At 50.4% G+C, this 23,499-nt stretch overlaps 1 protein-coding gene across 8 annotated transcripts in view; it reads left to right on the top strand.

Annotated features, from left to right (window-relative positions):
- The window catches only part of MAP4K3 (mitogen-activated protein kinase kinase kinase kinase 3), a 1,115,786-nt gene that overhangs the window by 1,037,406 nt on the left and 54,881 nt on the right, over window positions 1-23,499 (top strand). For all 8 annotated transcript variants that reach the window (XM_085612074.1, XM_085612073.1, XM_085612071.1 and 5 more), the window contains one exon: window positions 4,682-4,737. In XM_085612074.1, the coding sequence (XP_085468200.1) occupies window positions 4,682-4,737 (56 nt within the window). The remainder of the gene's footprint in view (window positions 1-4,681; window positions 4,738-23,499) is intronic.

The raw sequence follows: 23,499 nt of genomic DNA, 5'->3' as shown, positions 1-23,499 counted from the left end.
CTTAGGTATCACCACCAAAGTATTGAGTCTTTGGTCCAGTGGAAGGAGTTCCTCATCAAGACTTTCCATGAACATTGCTTTTAGGTAGGGAGCCACCTTATCAGGTCGTAATTTTAAAGTTCTATAGGGAGGCTGTTAGGGCCCATCGCTTTTCCAATCTGGAGAGAGCGAATGGCCTGTGCTACTTTGTCCGATGCGAGGTCTCCCTCCAAAGGCTGTCTCTCGTCTTCCTCTAATACCGGCAGACGAATCTCGGCCAACAGTTCTTTCACTTACGTTTCTAGCATACCAGGCCTAGATGAATAGACCTGGGCATAATATCTACCAAACTTGTGTGCGAAATCTTGTGGGTTAGTAAGTGTTAATCCGGTTTCTGTCCTCAGCTCTGTTACCAGTCGGCTCGCCGCTTCCCTCCTATCTAGCCATGCCAGCAGTTTCCCAGTTTTGTCCCTCAGTTCGTAAATGCTCCCCAGCTTGTGACTGAGCATGGTTTTGTCACCCTCTCTCGCCTCGGATCTATACTCCTCTTACACCAGGCTAAGATGCGCCGCATTCTGGTCTGTGGATGTCAAAGTCCCTCTTCCAGTTTTAATATATCCTCTTCCAGTCGGAGAAGCTTGGCCGTATTCTCCTTTTTGACTCCGGAAATTTGAGATAGCGCAAGCCCCCTTATTACTGTTTTTAAGGCCTCCCATAGGACCCGAGCCGAGGCGACAGTACATTCTTCTCAGTGAAATGATACTCGATTTCTTGTTCTAGTTTTGGTTTAATTACAAGGTTTCTAAGGTGCCAGGGGCTAATTGGACCGACCCCAGTATAGTCCTCCCTCCCATATGCCATCTGTAGCCAAATTGAGGAGTGATCCAATATACCTCTAGCTAGATGTTTGACTTCTTTAACATATCCGACCTGTGCGGCCGAATCGAGGATATAGTCCAAACAGGATAGGCTTTTATGAACCCCAGAATAGAATGTGTATTGAGTTTCCACGGGTTGATACACCCTCCATATATCTACGAGGCCCATAGCCTCCAGGAAGTGCGGGAGGCGCAGCTGTGAAGGAGGTATATCCCTGACGATCCAGTGTTCCCGAAACAACAGAGTTTAAGTCACCCCCTATTAGTCGGCCCCCGGGCAACTCAAGCAGCACCTTTCCCAGGTCTTTAAATATGGTTTCCTGCAGTTCCCGTGGCAGGTACAGTGATAGTAGTGTCAATGCTTCCCCTTACCACCGGCCAGACACTGCTGCAGATCTCCCTAGATTGTCGGCGTATACTTGGTCTATCGTCATCAGGAATGTGCATTGTTTCAGTATACCTACACCCCTGGAGCCCATCGTAAACCCTGAGTGAGCTACCAAATGATAGCCCCATCTAGCTAAGGCTTTACACATGTTCCCTATGAGGTGGGTTTCCTGGATCAGTACAACCTCCGGGGAATGCCGTTTAAGAAACTGTAGAATTATCCCTCTTTCAAGTTTATCATGCAATCCATTTACATTCCAGGATAATAGTTTGTCTTGTGCCTCACTTGCAGCACCCATGTTCCTCGATAGTGTCTGCTACTGGGGGTGCACCCAGCCACCTCTCGGGAATACCAACCCTCTCCCAATCAAACTGCATGCGGTCCGCCACATACTCAACACCATAGTCATGATCACAGTTGTTCTTTTGCTTAGATTTACTGTATGCAATGCTATGACAAACAAAAACTAACACTGTAAAAACAGCACCCCCCACCCTGTTGCTACCCCGCACTCTGGGCTCAAAACTGCCCATAACCCCAACAGTGCAGAGTGCCTGTTGCCATAACCAAGAATTTAATGGGTAGATGGAGGGGGAAGGGGCTACAGACTACCGCACATCGGGCCCCCAACCGCTGTTGTGTGTTCCCCAAGAACTATACGTGGGCCTGAATCATGTATAAGTACAATCATTTAGTGCAGTAAATGTTTGCTTAGCCTGTTCGACGTTTTGTCTCAATTCCTTCGGCATCCGTAGAGTTGAGTGCGACATAGAAATGTCATGGCCAACCCAGACAAGTTTGGAAAGGTACTGTGCTGGCTGGATCTAAAGTCAGGTTTTCATTTTGTGTTGTGCAGCTTGGCTGGTCTCCAATCCTCCAATCGTTCTTGTGCCGCTTCCGGTGCATCAAAAAACCAGGTCTTGATATCTGCCTCCACCCTCCGTTTTGCTGGGAATAGCATCGCATAGCGGATGCCTTTTGTCTCTCAGTGGTTTCTTAACATCAAGGAAGGTGCGCCTTTGATGTTGTAGCACAAGGGTAAAATTCGGGGAAAAGGACAGTTCACTATTTTCGATCTTTACGGGAGGGTTAGTGCGTGCCGTGTGCAATATAATGTTTCGGTCCCTAAATTTTAGGAGTCGTGCCAGAATGGCTTGCGAAGGGGCCCCGGGTTGAGGCCTTCCACCCCCCCCCTTGCATCCTGTGCGCTCTTTCGACCGTGAAGAATTTCAACAGCGTTTTGAGGCGTACGTGGTTCACAATTAGGTCTTCTACAAACAGGTCAGTGGCTGGCCCCTACGCTCGCTCAGGGACCCTAATAATTCTGACATTATTGCGTCGTGCGCGACCTTCGTAGTCATTCAACTGGGCGTCCAATCTTCGCTGCGCTGCTGTTTCATTTCTTTGCCCATTCTTTGTGTTTCACCACTTAGTTCCTGGGTCACCCTCTCCATGGTTTTCACCTTTTCGCTTGTCTTCTGCAAATCGGCCCGATGAGCGCCATTTCAATGGATTTGGTGTCCATTCTATGTTCCAGCGAGGTACGTACGCCCGCAATGGCTGCCATGACATCCACTAGTGTTGGTTCTTCCCCGGATGGCGTTGATGATTTTTTGAACCTCCCCGCTGCGCAGCGTCTCCTGTTCATTTGTTTTATGGGTGGTGTATTTGTCGAGTTTCGTTTGGAGTGTAGATCGCTGTCCCTTGGGCCCAGACATGGCTCTGTGCCACTAGTGGAGTATCACTTCCCGGTGCCACGTCCTGATATCACTCACCACACGCCAAGTCCAACGCTCCAGACGGTCCCACAGCAGCGTCTCGCCAGTGTCACCGATTACTCGATGTCCTATCTTCAGGATCGTAAGGCTGCCTGGACCTGAAATCACACATTCCTTACTGCCAACAAGGCCCAGTCCAGTGGCCACTGGTCGCGATTATGGTCCCCTTTGCGTATCCGCCTTCCAATCAGCACGGTGCTGGATTTACTGTCCCAGCACGTCCACTGTGTTGGTGCAGGAGCTGAGCCGGGATGCCCAGCCCCCCCCCCCCAAGGTGTTTATTGTGCTGCTCTGCGGTGCAAATGACGTCACCGCCGCCCTCGTACCACGACCACGGGTGGAGAGACTTTAGGAATGGTTACATCCACCCCAGCTGGCCGCCGCAGATGTCTATACAATGACTGCTCTCAACGCAGCCGGGCCCGTAGCTCAGTGGCCCGGCCTGCAAGCCCCCTTCCACGGCAGCCTCTATTGGTAAAAAGGCGGTAGGCAGAGCGTCTCGCTATACCCCCGTGTCCTAGGGGCACGGATGTGGGCAGCTGTGAGGAGTCCTCCGGGGTGCCACCACGACCAGGCAGCCGCGGCCGCCTCTCACGGAACCCCGGGTCAGCCACTCCTCCACTCGAGTCCAGGGATTTCGGGCCCTCGTTCGTCGCCGCTCCACTCTCCTCCTGAGCTGCAGCGCCAATGACCGGCGGCGCACGGAGCCTCAGCGGATGCACCGCACACCTTCCGCACCCAGATGTGAGGAAAAACCGGATAAATTAACAGCTATTTAGAGCGGTTTTAGGCCTACAGAGCCCAGAGCTTCACCACTTCACAGCCATCTCGCACAGCGGTCAGGCCACGCCAGTGATGCAGTCTTGTCGCGATTGTTGACCTGAACATGGAAAGTAAAGTTCTTATGCCACTTGGCCAAATTGCATCATCCTTTGCAAGTCAACTTTTTTCCTAGTCCTCGGTTTCCCAATATTCCCATAATAATCTTAGAAGCAGTCTGGTCCTTACGTTTACAGTATAATTGTAAATTGGAAATGACTCACCACTGAATTCTGTTATATTCCATTCCATTATTTTTAAAGCTTCTTTATGCACAGACTGGGCCCAATTACACACACACAACCGTTTTGGCGTTTTCCCAAGGGGCAGTCGAACCTGAACGTCTAGCCTTGTTCCCTGTCAATGGGAACACAAGCAAGCCCAGACTGGTTTGGGCCTTTATGAACCTGAGCCATGAGATGCAGTCTGAGTCGTGTGCCACAAAGCGCTCTAGACTTATGTTTGGGCATACTACTTCAAATTGGATGGATTCACTTAGACAAGGAACGTGTGATAGATAAAAATGCTTGAACTAATCGGCATCTGTGAAAAAGTCTCTAGGTGCAATATATGCCTACAGTGTATAACTCTAAAAACATGTCATTACACAAGGCGGTCAATCTAAATTTAGTTTACCATTAATCTAGCACTGCTGATTAGTTTTCTGTGTTAATGTCTGCACATTTTAATGTGATAGGTACTTCGGAAGCAAAGGATCTGCTTTTGTAATGAAATTAGCATATGTGGAGTTTATTTAATAAAATAGGTACATCATTCCATTTTTATGTAAAACACTGTCAACTTGATACATGAATGAGTGATTGTTTTGTATCAAACAGATCACACAAGAAATATCAGACAGTACGAGAATATTCAGGCTTCTGGGATCTGACAGGTAATTTGATTAAATGCTCTTTAAATAACTAATGTATGCCAAGGGTTAATAAGTCTTCCACATAAATGTTAACTGATTTCAAGTGCGATCTCTTTTTTGTTAAACTGAATTTGAGTTAAACATGTAAACCTTTGCATACCTAAACCTCTACATACCTTAATGCAGCATGCACTTGGTTACATTAAGGAAGGACTTTAAAATTGGTGTGTTTCTCATAGAAGCAATTGACTTATTGCAGCCTTACAAATGATTGGGAGAATAACCCTATTAATAAAGAAATGTGTGGGGCGTGGCTTGCCGAGCTGCGGAATGGCCGCGACCTAAGCGAGCTCCGCCGGCCGGAATCTAATCCTGAAACTAATCCTGAACTTTCGGGCGCGCTGAGACCGCCGAAATCTGCGGAGACGGCAGCGCATGGAGCGAGGCACCAGCAGGTGAAATCTTGGAGGCCGGGAGGCTTTGACGGTGGAGCTACGGCCCTGCGACGGCCGCGCCGGTGTGGGAGGCTGCCGCTGCCGTGACCTGGAGGCGGCGATACATAAATTGAGGCCGGGGCGCCCGCGTGGCGGAAGGCCCGGCGTCTCTGACGGGCAGCTAGATCGGGGCCTGACACCGGACTGCGGCTACGGATGGGAGGCAGCGGATGCCGCGGATGCCCGATCGAGCTGTAGTGCGGAGTGGACGACCTACGGAGACCATTGATCGGCGCCTGAGACGGTATGCGCTCCGAGTGGGGGAGATGAGCAGAAAACGTGGCTGAACAGCGGCACTGTGGAGGAAGGGACCGTGAGCGCTCTCTCCCTACTACTCGGGTGAGTCTAGCCGAGGTGCTGCCATCCGCGTGGGCCCGCGAACTGACGGGCTGGCATTACGAGCGGCCGCAACTATTGAGGAGCGATATCTGGGGGACACGACCACTGGCGGATGGCCTTGGCGAGCTGCTGGCTTGCGAAGGTGAAGTGGACATGTGAAGCTGGGCCGTGGGCCTGCACCGAGGCGCTTGTGACGTTGTGCGGAGGTGAGCTGTGCCCCGCGGGCGAGTGGAGTGTCGTGTGGCCGGGGGCATTGTGAAGACACCTGCCTGAGGGCGACGCTGCTAGACCTGAGAAGCCATAACCGAGCTGCGGAGAGAGGGAGGCAGCAGCGGTGGGCAGCCCGCGGACTACCGGCGTATGAGGGAGCTGTGGCTCTGACCCCGGGGCACGGCCGGACGTCGACCACGCCAGCTTCGGTTCTGAAACTGACCGGCACCTACTTGTGAGTTTGCTGCGGGAAGCGCAGGGCCTTGCACTTTGGCTGGGAGGGCCGCACCCCGTCTGGTGGTCCAAGCGCGGTCTCCTCGGCGGCTGCCATGGGGAAACACGACGCCAAACAGTCGAAGATAACCTTTGACAGCAAGCGGCCGACGCGGTAGGTGGACGCGGGAGCTGATGTGCAGGCGGAGAGCAGGCCCGACCAGGTGGTGGAAGACCAAGGGGAGGATTTGAGGACCCTAATGCTGGAGATGAGATCCAGCCTCCGCAACATCGATACTAAGCTGGACACCCTGACATCACAACTCGAGTCGGTCAAGACGCAAGTTAGCACCCACGAAACGCGTCTGGACTCATTGGATGGACGAGCTGCGGACTTCCATGAGTTTCAGGTCGAGACCAAGGAACAGCTCTTACACATGGATAGGCTGCTGAGCGTCATAAGGGCAAAGAACGGTGATTTGGAGGCTCGCTCGCGCCGAAGCAACCTCCGCGTCACGGGGATCCCGGAGACGACCGCCATCCCCAAAATGGAGACGTACATCACCGACCTGCTACACGAGCTGTTTGACCCACACTTATCAGCGGTCTTTGTAGTGGAGAGGGCACATAGGTCGCTGGGCCAAAGGCCGCCAGTTGGGGCACCTCCGAGGCCCATTATTGCTAAACTCCTTAACTACCAGGACAGAGACACTATCCTTAGACTTGCGAGGGAGAGAGGAAAGATCACGCACCAGGGAAATGCGATATCATTTTACCCAGACTTTACTCCAGCAGTACAAGCGGCGCGAAGGGAGTTCGCACCAGCCAAGAGACTCCTCCTTCAGGCGCAGATCCCGTATTCGTTGCTGTACCCGGCGAAGCTCAAGGTGTCGTTTGAAGGCACCACACACTTCTTTGCGGAGGCCAAGGAGGCGATGAAGTTTGCCAAACATGTGGGCCGAAAGAAGCCGAAACGGCAGACGGGGGGAGCGGAGGCTGAGGCTGGAAACCTGAGTGACAATGACTGATATGGGTATCGTATTTATGAGAAGTACTTTAACTGCCGCTGCCGTTTGGTAACAGTTCTACCGATGATTTGTGAACATCAGCTCCCTATCCTATAAATTCCCGCCGCGCTGCCATGCACCCTTATCTTGGAACTATGATCTCGAGCGGGCCGGGTTGCCCGCAGATCTTCTGGCCGCCCTGTTCTCACCGGGGTGAGAAGCTGGCTTAGACACGACCCCATGGTAAGGTTCCCGATTATGTTGGAGGTTCTTGACTCTAGGGTGGGCAATACACGACCTGTTTGGGGGGTTGGAGTGGATGGGGGGAGGATGTTGGGATGTTTTTGTTTAATATCTGGTTCCAGCTTACATGTAATTTGTTCTGTGGTCGCTAGAGTGCATAGACTTGTGAATAATACTGGGTGTATCGTTAGGCTACCGACATGACCCAAAAGTTACCTAACGTCTTAAGCTGTGTGACGTGGAATGTGCGGGGTCTGAATGACTGTAGAAAGGCCAGGTTAGTGCATGCCTTTTTGGTCCGTCACAATGTAGACATCTGCCTTCTCCAGGAGACGCATCTGGGTTCCCCCTCGTCTCCCCGACTACGACATGCCCGCTGGGGCCATGTATACTCTGCTACGTACTCCACTTATGCCCGAGGGATGGCCATTCTAGTTCGTCGTGGGTTGGATTGGCGGGAAGAACTTGCGCACTGTGACCCTGAGGGCAGATATGTCTTAGTCCGGGGTCTCTTATGTGGCCTACTGGTGTCAATTGTGGCCGTATACGGCCCGAATGTAGACTCTCCTGGGTTCTTTCAGGATGTATGGGCGGCTGGATGCACCACCGATCTTTGGGGGGGAGATTTTAATGCAGTATTAAATGATGATCTGGATAGACGGGGTGCCGTCCGCAGCCTACACCCTGCGGCGGGTGCTGCCCTGGGGGCGATAGTTGAGGAGGAGGGCCTGGTGGATGTGTGGAGAGCTAGACATGGTGAGCTGAGAGAGGGTACATGCATCACTGACCACCGGTGCGCCTGCTCCCGCTTGGACTATTGGCTACTGTCCAGGGACGCGGCTCTGTGGTCAGTGGAGGCCGAACATATGACGCGCTCGCTCTCAGACCATGCGCCCTGCATGTTGCGATTGTCGCTGCCCGGCCTGCCCCCACGGGGCTTTTCATGGCGTTTGCCGCGACATGCACTGCTAGACGAGGCGTTTAAGGAGGGGATACGGGAGGACATTATGGACTACTTTGCGCTAAATGCGGGGTCGGTGGACACGGAGGCATCCCTATGGGAGGCCTTTAAAGTGGTGATTCGCGGAAAGTGTATTGCGCGTCAGGCCGGGGTTCTGAAAGCTATAAGGGGTACGCTCGCATCGCTGGAAGCGGACATTAAAGATCTGGAGAGCCGCTTCTACGCTGCAAACACCCCAGACATCCTGGGTTTACTGAAGGCTAAGTTATTAGAGTATGATGCGGAGGCACAGCGGGAGGTTAAGTTTTTGGGTAAACATGCAGAGGCCAGGAGATACGGGGAGGGAGATAGGCCGGGGCGCACCCTGGCGAATATGATAAGGCCGTCCAGGGCTGCGACATTTATCCATGAACTTCGCTCAAAAACCGGAGACACGATCAGAGGCCAAGAGGACATACTACACGCCTTCTCGGGCTTTTATACCGACTTGTACACTACCACCCAGGGGGGATGCCCGGAAGGGCTAGACTCGTTCCTTGAATTCATAGCACTGGTCTGGTTTAATAATAAACATAGAGAATATATGGATCTCCCGATAACCGCCGCAGATGTGGCCCAGGTGATCACAAGCTTGCCCCTTGACAAGGCCCCTGGCCCTGACGGCCAGACTACGGCCTTTTACAAGGCATACGCGGAGGAACTGGCTCCCCGGCTGTTGGCGGTATATGAGGAGGCGTTACAGGTGGGCATGCTTCCCCAAACGATGCGCGAATCGTCAATTATTACCCTGTTAAAACCGGACAAACCAAAAGACGAGATGGACTCTTACAGACCTCTATCCTTAATTAATGTGGATGTAAAAATACTGGCCAAATTACTTGCTAATAGAATACAACCAATGCTACCCCTGATAGCCTTGCCGGACCAATCGGGATTTATCCCAGGGCGGTCCACGTCTCATAATCTCCGTACGATTTTTTCCATACTGCATTACTTGCATCCAGATGTTCACGCTGCGGTGGTATTCTTGGATGCCACCAAAGCTTTCGATACTCTGGAATGGCCATATCTGTTCGCAATACTGACTCGTATAGGTTTTAGTCCGCTCCTAATCAGCAAAATCCGCATACTTTACACTATGCCTTGTGCCAGAGTTAGGGTGAATGGGATGATTTCAGACCCGTTTCCGATTTCGCGCGGTACACGCCAGGGATGCCCGTTGTCCCCGCTCCTCTTCGCCATTGCAATGGAGCCGCTAGCGGCTCGCATTCGGCAACACCACACGGCACGTGGAATTGGGCTCAGCGCGCGCAGCCTGTTGATATCGCTTTATGCGGACGACGTAACACTCTATCTCACTAAGCCCGAGGTAAACCTGGACGTAGTGCTGCGTGAATTCATCCGATTTGGAGGGCTTGCCGGTATAATGATCAGTTGGTCCAAATCGGTGGTCTTCCCCTTGACGGGGAGTACCCCGAGGGTGCAGTCGGAATACCCCTTACGGTGGGAGATGGATGCTGTTAAGTATTTAGGCATCTGGGTGAGTCGAGTGCCTCAGGACATTTGGACTCTTAATTTTGGGCGGCGGTCGCGTGGCTGGAGGAAAGGATAAAGATATGGATGAGGCTGCCCCTGTCACTAACAGGCAGGATAGCTCTGGTCAAAATGGTGGTTTTGCCTAAATTTTTGTACTTATTTGCGAATATACCAATCCCTTTGACGTCGCAGTTTTTCGTCACACTCAGGTCGCACTTGATCGAACTGGTGTGGGCTGGTGGCCAGGCGCGCGCGTCCTGGGACGTGCTGACTTTACCGTTGGTGCAGGGTGGGCTGGGAGCGCCAGATATGCGCTTATATGCCCTGTACGCACAGGCGCAGTTCCTGCACTATTTGGTGCATCCGACGCCCTTCCAGCCGCATGTGGCTGTGGAGCAGGAAACTGTTGCTCAGATCCCGCTGAGAGTGGCAATTTGTGCGAAGGCGCGCCGCCCCCGAGGAGACGTAGACACTGCGGAGATGCTGCGCTGGGTCTGGGTGGAACTTAGACGCAGAGCGGGTGTACCACTCCTGTATGCCCCGTCATTGTCCCTGGAGCGCAACCCGCTCTTGCCTTGTATTGGAGACGGAATTAGCCCGCCTCTACTGCGTAGGATGCACCTCCATACATTTGCGGATCTATTTCCGGATAATACCTTCATGCAGCCGCCGGTGGCAGCGGAGGGGCAGGCGGTGCATTTTTCTGAGTTGTTTCTCTACCACAAACTGCGGGAGACCTGCCGGGCGTTGAGCGAGGACTTTCCGGAGGCCCCCCCGGTGTTCCAAGCGCTGGAAGGTGTGGTGGGTTCCCCGTCCCCTCGGAGATTAGTCACCAGACTCTATAGATCCATACAGACTGAGGCGCCAGTGGTGCAACCTCAGTCCTTCCAGCAATGGAACGAGGAGCTGGACTCTCCCTTGTCGGAGGAGCAGTGGACCTTCTGCTGTGGACAGCTAGCTGAGCTCTCCCCAAACTATAAACTGAGGCTCATACATTTCAAATATTTGCATAGATTCTACAGAACACCGATTGCCTTAAATAGAATGGGCTTGAGGGAGGGGGTGGGTTGCTGGAGATGCGGAGGTGAACCTGCCTCGTTTTTGCATATGGCGTGGTCCTGCCCCAGGCTTCGGGCATTTTGGTCCCGGGTGTTTGTGATAGCAAACCAGATGTTGGGACGCACTGATGCTCCTTCCCCCGAGGTGGGAATACTGGGATATGTCAAGAACACGCCGCCTAAAGACCGTAAACTGCATGCCATGCTTCTACTATTTGCTAAACGACAGGTGGCGATCCACTGGGGTAGGAGCCGGGTGCCCTCGGTGAAGGGATGGCTGGCAGACGTAACTTATGGTCATGGGCAGCTGAGCGTATTCTGGGACTTGATGCCATCCACCTCACGCCCGCGAGACATCTGGGAACCATTCGTGAGATGGGCTCAGGAGCAACGTGAGAAAGAGGCTGCACTGGATGAATGAGTGTGGGAGATCTGGGGTGGGCCCCGTGGGCGTGGCAGGGGGAAGGGGTGGTTTGCCGGGGAGAGAGGGGAGGCACTCTGGGCGGTTATTCTGATTAGCGGTCGCCAGTTGGGCATGGAGGGGTCCGGGCCCGATAATGTATACTACTGGATGGGCGAATTGGCGGGTCTGATCAGGCCCTGCGTGGATGGGTTCTTACCGTGATGGTCGAACATGATGTCAGGAGCACCCAAAGCTATGGATGTATATAAATGACTGCATTGGCATGTACCACAGATGTAATCAGGATGCAATATTGCTGGATTGTGTTGTTGGTTACTGTTTGTAACGTTGTGTCAATTTCAATAAAGCTTTCAAAAAAAAATTTTTTTTTAAAAATAAAGAAATGTGCAAGAGACCTAACCGGCCCTGTTACATAGCTGACCTGGTTACATACGCTTCTCGTTTCTAAAGCATCAAATAACAAAACCTTGTACATGAATGTGCAACTATGCAGAAAGTAAAAGAAATAGAACTATGCTAACCCTCAATGCCTTCTTTCGGAAGGATAAATTCAAGATGCTTACGCTAGCCCAGGTCCTTTTTGCCCTTGAGACTGACTGACTGGCCTTGGACCTACAGGACACTTATTTTCACATTTCCATCCTGAAGGCCCAGACTCTACCTGCAATTCACGGTGGACCAAGAGTTTTTTCAGCTCGCATTGCTCCCCTTTGGGCTCACCAGTCCTCCTCAGGTGTTCACAAATGTGATGGCAGTGTTCACAGAACATCCACAGAGATCAGGTGTACCAATTTTCCACTACCTGGACGACTGGCAGCTGAAGGCTTTACTCTCCTTAAGCAATCATCAACTATCTCCAGAAGATGCTGACTTTCCTCAAACTGTTGGGATTCACTATGAACAAGCTGAAGCTCCACCTGACCTCTTCACCGACACGCCTTTTCATCTGAGACATTCTGGATACAGTACGATTTTATGCCTTTCCCCCTGGAAAGGGGAGTCCAGGTCATTTGGGCTATGATCCCTATGTTTCAGCCTCTGCCTTAGATCTCAGTGCAGATGACATTGAGACTGCTGGGATTATTGGCTTTCTGTGGGCTGTGCAGTGGAACCTGAAATTCCACATCAGGAAAATGTGTTGGAGTGTATCCAGATTTTGGAGGAGACTGCAAGTTATCTGCAGTAGTAGCTACTGTACCGCAAATGGGACAGTGACAGGCCCGTCTCCTTCACCCACCAAGAGCGGATGATGGTCACAGATGCATCACTACTAGGTTGAGGAGGCTATCTGAAAGAAGTGAAGATCAGAGGAACCTGGTCTCTGGTGGAACCTGGACTCCACATCAACTTGTTGGAGTTGAGAGCGATTTGCTTGAAGCTGAAAGCTGGTGCAGGTGCTCAAGAACAAAACACAATCTCCATGTGGACTGCAAAAAGCAGGACAGAGTGGGATCTTGGACACTATGCCAGGAGGCCTTGCACCTCTGTAAGTGGCTGCACAGCCAAGGGATTTCTATGGTGATAAACAACCCGTCAAATCTTTAACTGCCAGGGCTGACAAACTTGGCAGTTAACCCCAGAAGTGGATGAGGCAGTCTTCCAACAAGGGGGAGAACTTGGCTCGATCTTTTTGCTATAGCCAATAATGCGCAGTGTCAGTAGTTCCTAGCTAATGTAACGGAAAGTTTCAATTCTATTAAGGACTCGGAGGCGAGGATTATGCTCTATCTTTCTTTAATTTCAATAGCAGCACTTCAAAGTTAAACAAAACCACTGTTCCCATGAACCACAGGGAACCTAATACAAAACAATAGAGAGTGTCCATGGGTAGACAGTCCAACATCCATGCACCAATCACAGGGCTCCTGGGGGTATGTAGTCCTCTGTACCTATCCATTCCTCCTCTTTCGATGCTGTAGGCCAGCCAGTCCCAGATCCTCACGAATCTTGTTTGCCAGAATCGCCTGCGGAAGCAAAGGACAGCGTAAGCGAGAACCTTGGCTAAGGCTTAGTCCTGCAAGGAAAGAATTCCGGTACATTGAACAGGTACAAGCAAAATGCAAACTCAGAAGAAGACCTGTTACTTACCCCAGTACGAGGGTGGGAAAGGTATCCCCAGAACTGATACCCTGGGTGGGATAATCCTCGCCCCCGAGTCCTTAATAGAATTGAAACTTTCTGTTACGTTAGCTAGGAAATTTTTCATTCTATGTCAGGACCGGAGGCGAGGATTATGCTAGTTTAAAGCTTGCTCACCACCAAATGTGCCATATCTAGCATAGGTTTGAAATAAAACCGTTTAAAGGTGGAGTCCGAAGACCAATCTGCCGCATTGAGAATGTCTTCTAGACGAGCTCCCAGGGTAAACGCTTTAGAGGCCATGGCCCCTCTGGTAGAGTGGGCCCCAAAAACATGCAGGTCAATGCCTGCTTCCTGCATTACCCAACAGCGGGCTATCGTGGGAGAGGAGACCGCCTTGTGCGGTTTCCTCAGCCCGATAAGCAATTGTCGTTCTCTGGGAGGACGGAACTCGTCCGACATTTCTTCGTAAGCCTTGAGGCAGGACACCACGCAAAGTTTAGGAGATTCCGGAAAAGCCGGATAGGAAATGGAGGTGGTACCGCATTTCGACATCCAGCGCTCGCACATCCGACACCCGTCGACAAGATACGAGACAAAGAAGCATGGCCAATTTGGCAGAAAGCTCCTTCCGAGATAAATAACGGTTCGGTTGCCAAGACAAGAAAAGGTTTAGGACCTGGTTTACGTCCCACAGCTGGGAGTAACGAGGCTCCGGTGGCAATGAAAGACGGATGCCCCGGAGAAGGCGACAAACCCAAGGGTGCTCTCCCACCGGGGAGCCGTCCACTAAGGAGTGGCCGGCCGAAATGGCCGAGCGAAAGGTATTGATGGTTCTATAAGCCAACCCGTCTTCAGCCAAAGCGGCTAAGAAATTTACAATTGAAGTCACATCTGCCGCCACGGGATCGAGATTCCGGCGCATACACCAACGCACCCAACGTCTCCAAGTGGATCGGTATCGCTTGACCGTACCATCGGCCCAAGCCCTTGACATGAGCTTCTCAGCTGTTCCCGAAAGGCCCGGGATCGCCCATCGTCCCCGGTAATCCACCAGGCCATCAGGGCAAGGGATCCCTGCGCTCCGTCAGGATCGAGGAGAAGAGTTGGGAAGCGGGGTAGTAGGATTGGAAAATCCCAGGAAAGTTCCAGAAGAACTGGAAACCAAACCTGAGATCTCCAAATCGGAGATACTAGCACAATGTCCGCCCCCTGGCGACGCACCTGCGCTGAAACTCTCGTTAGCATGGCAAACGGGGGGAAGGCATAACCCGTCTCCTGTCTCCAATCCTGGAGAAAAGCATCCGTGCTCATCGCCAGAGGATCCGGCCGCCAACGGAAGAACCGGGGCAGCTGGTGATCCAACCGGGATGCAAACAGACCCACCGAAAACGGGTCCCAGATGCTCTGGAGGTCCGCAAACACCCCCGGATGAAGTTTCCACAAGCTCACGTCCTGAACATGCCGTGAGTGGAAATCCGCCACTTGGTTGCTGTGGCCCGGAAGGTATTCCGCTTTGACGGAAACATGATGGTCGAGGCAATACTGCCAAAAATTCGCCGCCAGGTCGGATAGCGCTCGAGAGCGGGTCCCCCACAGGTGGTTGATGTAACGCACCGCGGATACGTTGTCCATCCTGAGGAGGACGCAAGAACGGACAGAGTCTTTGGTCCAGCATTTGATCGCAAAGGATCCCGCCAACAGTTCTAGGCAATTGATGTGAAGCCGCTGTTCCTGTGGTGACCTCACACCTCCGGTAGCATACTCGCCACATCATGCGCCCCATCCGGACCTGCTGGCGTCGGATTCGATAACGATATCGGGCGCGGAACCGAAGATCGCCCGCCCATTTCAGGCTTCCATATTGGCAAGCCACCATTGCAATTCTTCTCTGGCTTCGGCCGAAAGGAGGACTTTCCGGGAGTAGGAGAGGCCCCTGCGAAGGTGTCGGGCCTTCAGGCGTTGTAAAGCCCTGTAGTGCAGTGGGCCCGGAAAAATCGCTTGGATGGAGGCTGAGAGAAGACCGACTATGCGGGCCAGTTGGCGGAGGGAGAGGCGCGACTGTGCGAGGGACCTTCTGATCTCATGACGAATCTTGGTCATTTTGCGAGAGGGCAGGCTGAGGGTGGCTGCTACCGAGTCGATTACAAATCCTAGGAACGTCACTTGTTGGGTCGGAAGCAGGACGGATTTCGCTTCGTTGATAATGAAGCCTAAACTCTGAAGGAGATTCCCCGCCGTTTCAAGGTGTTCCGACAAAACCCGAGGACATTGGGCCATAATCAAAATGTCGTCCAGGTAGACGATCATGCGCATGCCGGATGCCCTCAAACGTTCGATCGCGGGCCGAAGAACCTTGGTGAAACACCAAGGGGCGGATGACAGACCGAACGGGAGGGTGGTGAACTCGTACACCATGTTCTGCCACTGGAATTGCAAAAACCTCCTGTGAGGAGGAAAAATCGGAATCGCCAGGTAAGCGTCCTTGAGGTCCAGACGCGCCATCCAATCGCCGGGCCTGAGGAAATCGCGCAAGAGATGGATGCCCTCCATCTTGAAGTGGCGGTAAACCAGCCACTCGTTGAACTCCCGCAGATTGATAACTGGACGCTGAGTCCCGTCGGCTTTGTCGACCAAGAAAATATTGCTGAGGAAACCTCTGGAGTGAGGCTGCGCCTCGAGGATAGCGTGCTTGTCCAATAAGGCGGAGACCTCTAGGTCGACCAATGCCATGTTGGCGGCCGAAAAAGAAAGAGGGCGAGGGGGAGCTGACTGGAAAGGTTCTCCATGGAAGTCTATGTGGAACTCTCGGACCGTTTGCAGCACCCACGCGTCCCCCGTGACAGAAGTCCAGGCCTAGAAAAAATGCGCCAGACGGCCCCCCACTTTTAGAAGGGAAGAAGGGAGAACACTCACCGGACGAGTTGGAAGCTCCACTGCCTCGACCGCCTCTGCCTCTTCCTCTGCAACCTCTGGTCGGGTAGAAGTTTCTGAATCTGGCTTGATCCTGGTAGTTGCCATTACTGGAGCCTTGCCCTCTGCCCTGATTAGGACGGCCGGACGAGCGGCCCCTGCCTCGTCCGGCCCTCCGGAAAACACGGGGACGGAAAACTTTCCTGATGGAAGAATGGGCTCTATCTAGCGAGGTGAAAGTATTGACAAATTTACCCAATTCCTTAATAAAGGGTTCACCGAAAAGGCCTCCCTGGGCCACGGAGCCTGCCTCAGAGTCAGCGAGGTCGCCAAGCTTGGGGTCCACCTTGATGAGCAAGAGAGTGTGCAGTTGGCATTCCCTAGGAACACCACAACGCGCTGAGCCCAAGCAGAGAGGGTATCAGGAGAAGAGAGCCTGATACTTTGGCCTCTTCGGCCATATCAAGAATCTTTGTGGCAGGCCCAAGAACATCAAGGAGTTTATCCTGGCAAGCTCGCCAGGACCTGTCAATACCCCGCTTGGGGTCCTTGACAAACTTTTGCAGGAATGTCGCCATGCGGGGGTCAATCTCAGGTGTAGCAGCAACCTTGCTCTCCAGAGAACGCCGGGGGCATTCCGCCCTAAGACAGCTCCTGGCTGTGGCCTCTAACGGCCGACGGATTCTGCTGGCGACATACTGGGCGACTTTTTCTGAGGGAGCCCAGTCCGAGGAGCGGGGATGCAAAATATCATCAGGGTCTAACATGTCGGCGCAAAGGTTTTGCGCCTCGGTAGTCGGTTCTGGACGGGACGGCCGCCAGGGACGGGATGGGCCAGCCTCGTCGTCCGCATTGTCTGCTACCTCCCCCGAAGGTGCAGGAGTTGTCGGTGTGGGATTACTCGCTAAGAACGCCTGCTTAAGGCGAGCGAAGGCATCCACGTCCACTCCAGTCTCTTTAGGCCGTTTGGCAGGGGGAGGCTGGGTATCCACAAGAGTACCACTGGAAACGGAGGAGGGCGGAGGGAGGTTTTGCGCCCTGGCTAACGCCTGCTCTATTGTACGGGAAAGGCGATCCTCCAAGGGCCCCATGGCCTGCTCAACCGCCCTGTGGACAGAATCATCCACCGCGTCATAATAGTCCTCCTCCCATTGCAGGTCTGCTAGGGGATCCTCCTCCCACTGACCGTCCTGCTGATAAGCCTCCTCGCCGTAAGACTCCATGAATAATGAAGGGCGTCAAGCAGGTAAGTGGGGCAAAAGAGGGTAACCTCTATAGTGTAGGGGGCTGGGTGTCAGCCTGAATAAGGTGCGGGCAATGCTCGCGATTTAGAAGAGAACAAGCCCTGGGACTCACAGCCCTGGTGCGATGAAAAACTTAGGGCACCCTGCCAACATTATGGGACCCAATACTGGCTCTGCAGAGCGTTTATTAAAGCATAAAAATGATACAGACCCCACCCCCAAGGCGATTGGAATCGCCAAGAGACTTGCTGCCTAATGGCAGGTAAATACTTGCTGCCTAATGGCAGGTACAGACTCGCAAAGCGAGCGTTCAAAAAGGCTCTGGGGGGGCGTTGAAATAAACACTGCCTCAGGGCAGGACAACAGACCACATGGGTGTAGAAGGCAGGGCAGGCTCCTTGGCGAAACGTCTCAGGCATTGAAAAGCGCGCGAGAATGCGCAGAATGCCAGACGTTTCGCCGATGAGGCGCGCGCCAGGCGCCCTCTAGCGGTTGGAGGAGCACCGCGAGCCTGAGCACCACAATAACCGGCCGTTAGGAAGGAAGAACGCTCCCACGGCCGAGCGAGCGAGGGAAAACCGATTAGCGGCTCCCTCGCACAGCAGCTGAAGGGAATAAGATTAGAATCAGCAAAGTTTTAGAAACGGAAATATGACAACGAAACTGACAGGAAAAACGCGCTGCAAATCAACGCGTTAAATAAAGCCAGCTGATCCCAAAATAACATTAGCATACAGAGCGCGTGAAGCTCGAGTGAAACATAAAACTGTTACCACATGAGAACATGACATTCCCCACAACCAATTTAAGGAAAGGGAAACAACACTCATCTCAGGCTGCCAGCATTAAAGAAAGAGGAGGAATGGATAGGGACAGAGGACTACATACCCCCAGGAGCCCTGTGATTGGTGTATGGATGTTGGACTGTCTACCCATGGACACTCTCTATTGTTTTGTATTCGGTTCCCTGTGGTTCATGGGAACAGTGGTTTTGTTTAACTTTGAAGTGCTGCTATTGAAATTAAAGAAAGATAGAGCATAATCCTCGCCTCCGGTCCTGACATAGAATTCAGGACTCCTGTATGCCTTCCCATCATTCCCTTTCCTGCCCTGAGTTCTGAGGATGATCAAGGACGACTGGGCCCAAGCCATCCCAGTGACACCAGATTGGGCCAGGAGAGTGTGGTGCCCAGAACTCCTGGACATCAGCATCTCTCCTCTGTCCAAGCTGCCACATCAGTAGGATCTTCTGTCACAGCGGCAGAGCACTGTGTTGCACTTGGGCCTGCACACGATGGATCTTAGTTGGTTGCCCAAAGTACTTTCAAGTAACCACATTGATCCTTGAAATAACGTTTGATTGAGAACGCTTCTAAGTGTCAAATTTGTTGACTTTGCCAATGCTTGTTCGTGGTCGAGTGAGAAGTCTTGACTTGGTGTTCCTTGTTAAATCCGGATCTCTAGAACTCTTTAGTGGGTCTTATTCGTTTTGGTGTCCATAGATTCATAAAAATATAAGCTAGTTTTATAAATGGATGTCAGATTTCTTGAGAGTTGGGTTTCTTTCTTCAGTTGTTTTGGGGCTGTGTAAATGCTTTACATTTGTTCCTTTGTTGAAACCTGACTGCTCAAACCCAAGCTACCCAGGGTTGAGCTAAGGTGTGCCAAATCGAATACTGACTGGTCCTAGAAGGGTTCGTAGTGTAATACATAGTGAGGTCTCGCAACCACGCTATGTATGACACCCCTTTTCCTCACATTGGGCAATGGATAAAACAAATAGAAAACTTCAGACAAATTTGCCTCTAAAGCATCAATATGTCGGGTGCCGTGAGGAGGACATCAGCAACCTCAGAATGCAGGCTGAATGAGGTCAACTGTCTCCACTCAATCTCGGCGCTCTAAGATGCATAGTAACTAAAAGTAACTGCATTGATACTTACCCAAGTTTTCCTGAAAAAGGTTTTGTGTGTCAAATTCGTTTAGTTTGCCAAAGCCTCTTTGCCAGTAAGTGAAAAAGTGAATATTTACTATTGCTTGGAATTGCTGCATCTCCAAACCCTCCAGTGGAGCTTTTTCGTTGCGGTGTCTAAAAATACAACAAAATACAGCCTATTCTTATGAATTTGTGTTGGACTTGTTGAGTGTCTCGTGTATTTCTTCTTCATTTGTTTGGGTGCTGCGTAAATGGTCAACACCATTTCCTATGGGTAAGCCTGACTGCTCAGAACCACAGCTACCCAGAGTTGAGTTTAAGGTTTAACAAATTAAACCTATAGGTCCTGAAGAGGTTAGTAAGTATATTACATGGTGAGGTCGAAGAACCACTCCATACTCACGATTTCCTCCCAGACGCCTACTGACGTGCAAAGGTACTGTTGAAAAGTTGCCAGATCCAGTCTGACTCTCAGGGGAGTATTGATAAGTTCAGGACTCTTCTGCAATTAGCTAGAATTTCGGCCAGAAAGATTGTTACCGTAGGTAGCTAACTTGTTCTTCTCGCATATGAACCAGAAAAAGGTTTTGGCTACTTATTTTATTCTTTGCAGCTAACTGGCATTAACTAATTTTGATGCCAGGTTTTACAAGAATAGTGTATATGAATTAATCAAATCTTAATCGTATTGCTTGAACGATCCAGATTCTTCTTTTTATTTTTTTGAGTCTGGTGTACAGGTGTAAGTATTGTTGAGAATAAATTGAGACTAAAATCTGTAACCTGCATTTGCCAAAGAGCCCTGAAAGACACTTCTGACTCTATTTTCTTTCTCCTTTCCCTCAAAGATGGCGAACATGTTGCACTGCCTAGACTTCCTAGTAGCTTTAGCAAAAACAGAACAGGTAGTAGGGGAAATCTGCACAGGGAAGTGATTAGAGTAACTCCAATAGATATCCTGTTAAGTGCTGATGCTCAAGGGTCACCATACAACGACCACCCCGCGTTGCAAACTGTAGGCAAAAGCCCACATAGGATACAGAATAAACAGTTGGCTGCCCGAGCAAACAGCACACAAATAGAAGCAACAAAATAAAGTCCAAATTTCAATCCTGGGTATATTCTTGTTTTTATTCCAAATTTGCAAGGTATTTTTCCATGATATCCATCTTCTTAACAGAGAAGGTTCAAGCCACAGACCATGCCAACACGTGTTTCGTCCATCCGGCTGTAAGCCATGGACTTCATCAGGGCTAGAACAGAGAAATGTAACTTAATTATATTTCTGCACTCAGTTATATACATATGGGGTAAGTTACATCCTTCACCCATGTAGAGTATACCACTGGTGTGTCAAACAGAATAAGTAATGCAAACAGGAGTGACTAAGATGCAACAGACGGGGCAACTATCTACTTCCCTTAGAATCCTGGGAAGTAACAAAATGTCAGTGAAGTAGAAGCCATAGACAGGCTCACCATTACAGTGGAAATGTGCTCATAAGCTAGAGAATAGGACAGGCTAATCTACCTTAAACCCCAGAGAGAAAAATGTAAACACCCATGTGCCTACAGTACATGCTATGTGTAAGTGCTAGATACACTTACCAAAATAGCAAAAGTTCAAGAGCATCTCGTATTTCAAAATTACGTCAGAAAGCTTCCTTCAAGTTCCTAAAAGGTCAAAAAACACACCAACCTTATATTTCAGGCATGTATCACAATGCAATATAAAGTCCAATCCATTAACACCTATTAGCCGCAGTATTTGCATGGTCATGATATCATGGTGACCATTACTAAGCCATCATGCCTATATGCATGATAGTAATTAAAATGCGAAAGAATGACGAAAAGAAAAAAAAGAATAATTCATACCTAAAGTCAAAACGTGTCCACTCATCTGTCAGATGCACGTATTTCCGAAGTCAGTGTTACAAGTTAAAAGTGGTCACAATTAGTCACATATCCTATTAACAGGAAAAAGAAAAAGCAAAAAAATGCTCATCACTCATTTCTCAGAGGGGGACAAAGCGTAAAATCCAGTAAAGTCATGAGCTCGTATAAGTAAAAATCTTTCGTCTAGGACATTAAAGTATTACTATTGTAGTTCGCTCATGTGCTACGACCCTAATATACTCAAGCATATTAATCACACTAAAAGGGTCAAGGTCAGAGGAGGCACTAGAGAATAAAGCACCAGCATAATTATAGGCGACAAGCTATAGGGGTAAACGAGGGGGCACTGAAGCTAGTCTCCATATGGATAATTAAACTCGGTCAACTAACTCGAGGCGCGCGCTGGTAAGTATCACGCCTCCATTACTGTCTCTATGCATGCAGCTTAAACTATGCTAATCTCAACTAAGAAATCCAAAGTAACGGGAACAATAACTGGCTAAAAGTAAAACAAACAAAGGCAGACCACTACGTACTACGATCTAATTACCTAAGACTGGCATCATGCCTGAGAAGCGGAAAGTCCTCGTGTAGTGTTACAGCATGCTGAGCAAGCGCCATATTGGTGGAACTAGTTATATACCCTCTAGCTAAAAAGATAGAGGAAGGACCACACATCTCATGTATGGGGCAGAGTCTACGTCCAAAAGCCAGCGCCATCTTAGTCTAATGGATTGAGTATATATATCCTTCATTATTGAACAGACTACTGCGCGCTCTTATAGATACCAAAGAAAACCTATAATTCTTAAGTAGCCGTATATTTGAAAACTATTTCCGAATGGTATTACGGTATAAACTTGTAAGAATGACCATCATATAGATCTTCGGAAGATTATTTAAAATTCGACTAATATAACCTCAGGTCATAGTGAACCCCATAAGTTCCCGCACTGGGATGATATGAAACTGCAAAGGTCCAGAAATGATATGCATTAAGCCAGCCCAAGTCGATGTAAACACGTCATACACGCACGATACAGTCCCCACATTATGCGCACAGGATCGGACCGATATTAGACCCTGTAGTCGCTAGAAATAGTATAAAAATGCAAAGGTCCAATAATTGTATACGTTAAGCCATTCCATATCGATGTTAAAAAGTCATACACGCACGATGCAGGTTCCTCATTTACCACCACTACAACTAAAGTAAAGGGATGTGTCCAACCTATGAGAACCTTTTTCTAAATACGCATGTTCTGTTTCTCCAGGGATATAAACCAAGAAATAGTCCGATTAAAGAAGACTAGTAGGTTTGATCTTTCACATGTTAAAACCAAAAGACCTATAGGTGGGTGTTGATAAGCAAACAGACTTCAGGTGGACTGTAATGTATATGAGACCATACAACAAAGTTGAGAAAAAAGGATGATATTGAATACATCATGGATTATTTGACCAGGAATAGAGTGGCCTCTTTGGCTCTTGTGTGGTGTTTCTTCCCTGCTTCTCACTTTATGAATATTCCTAGATGTCAGATTGGATCCAGCAACTTTTTCCGTGGCAGTAGCTCTCCAGTGCCACCAGGCACCACCGGGTGACTTGTTTCATGGTACACCCAGACCAGATAAACTTGCCTCTATATGACACCGCAAACACAATGAGATGATGGATGGAGCGCTGAAACTTTTCAGACACTCACCTCCAGTCACTGTTAAATCTGGGTTAAATCCATCATCATTCTTTTGCTCACTTCGCCACCCAAGTTCAGACCCAGCCAAGGGTATGCCCATATGTGGGTCTCTTGCTTGCTGTGCCACTGGATTCAAGCTAGACTGGCTGATGAGGGGGGATGCCCTGAAACCGATTCCAGGATGTATGTTTCTGGTCCAGAAAGGACCTGGCCTGGCAGTTCGACCTGGACTATACCCATGAGGAGCAGGGTCAAGACTGATTTTCATATGGCTATGTCCAAACTGGGGTGGCATAGTGAGCAAAGAACAAAGGATTAAACCCAGATCTCTTGACTGGGGGTGAGTGGTTGAAACGTTTCAGCACTCCGTCCATCATCTTGTTGTGTTTGCTATGTTCGCCCCAAGTGACCAAGGGTATGCTCAAATTAGGGTCCCTTGTTCGCTGTGCAACTGGATTCTAGCTAGCCTGGCTAATATGGGGTGATGCCCCAAAACCGGTCCCATGATGCTTGGTTCCAGTCCAGGGTTGAC

This window comes from Triturus cristatus, chromosome 6, assembly GCF_964204655.1.
Source record: "Triturus cristatus chromosome 6, aTriCri1.1, whole genome shotgun sequence".
Taxonomy (NCBI): domain Eukaryota; kingdom Metazoa; phylum Chordata; class Amphibia; order Caudata; family Salamandridae; genus Triturus; species Triturus cristatus.
Note: the sequence above shows the minus strand (reverse complement) of the source record. Positions and strands in the feature narration are given on the sequence as shown.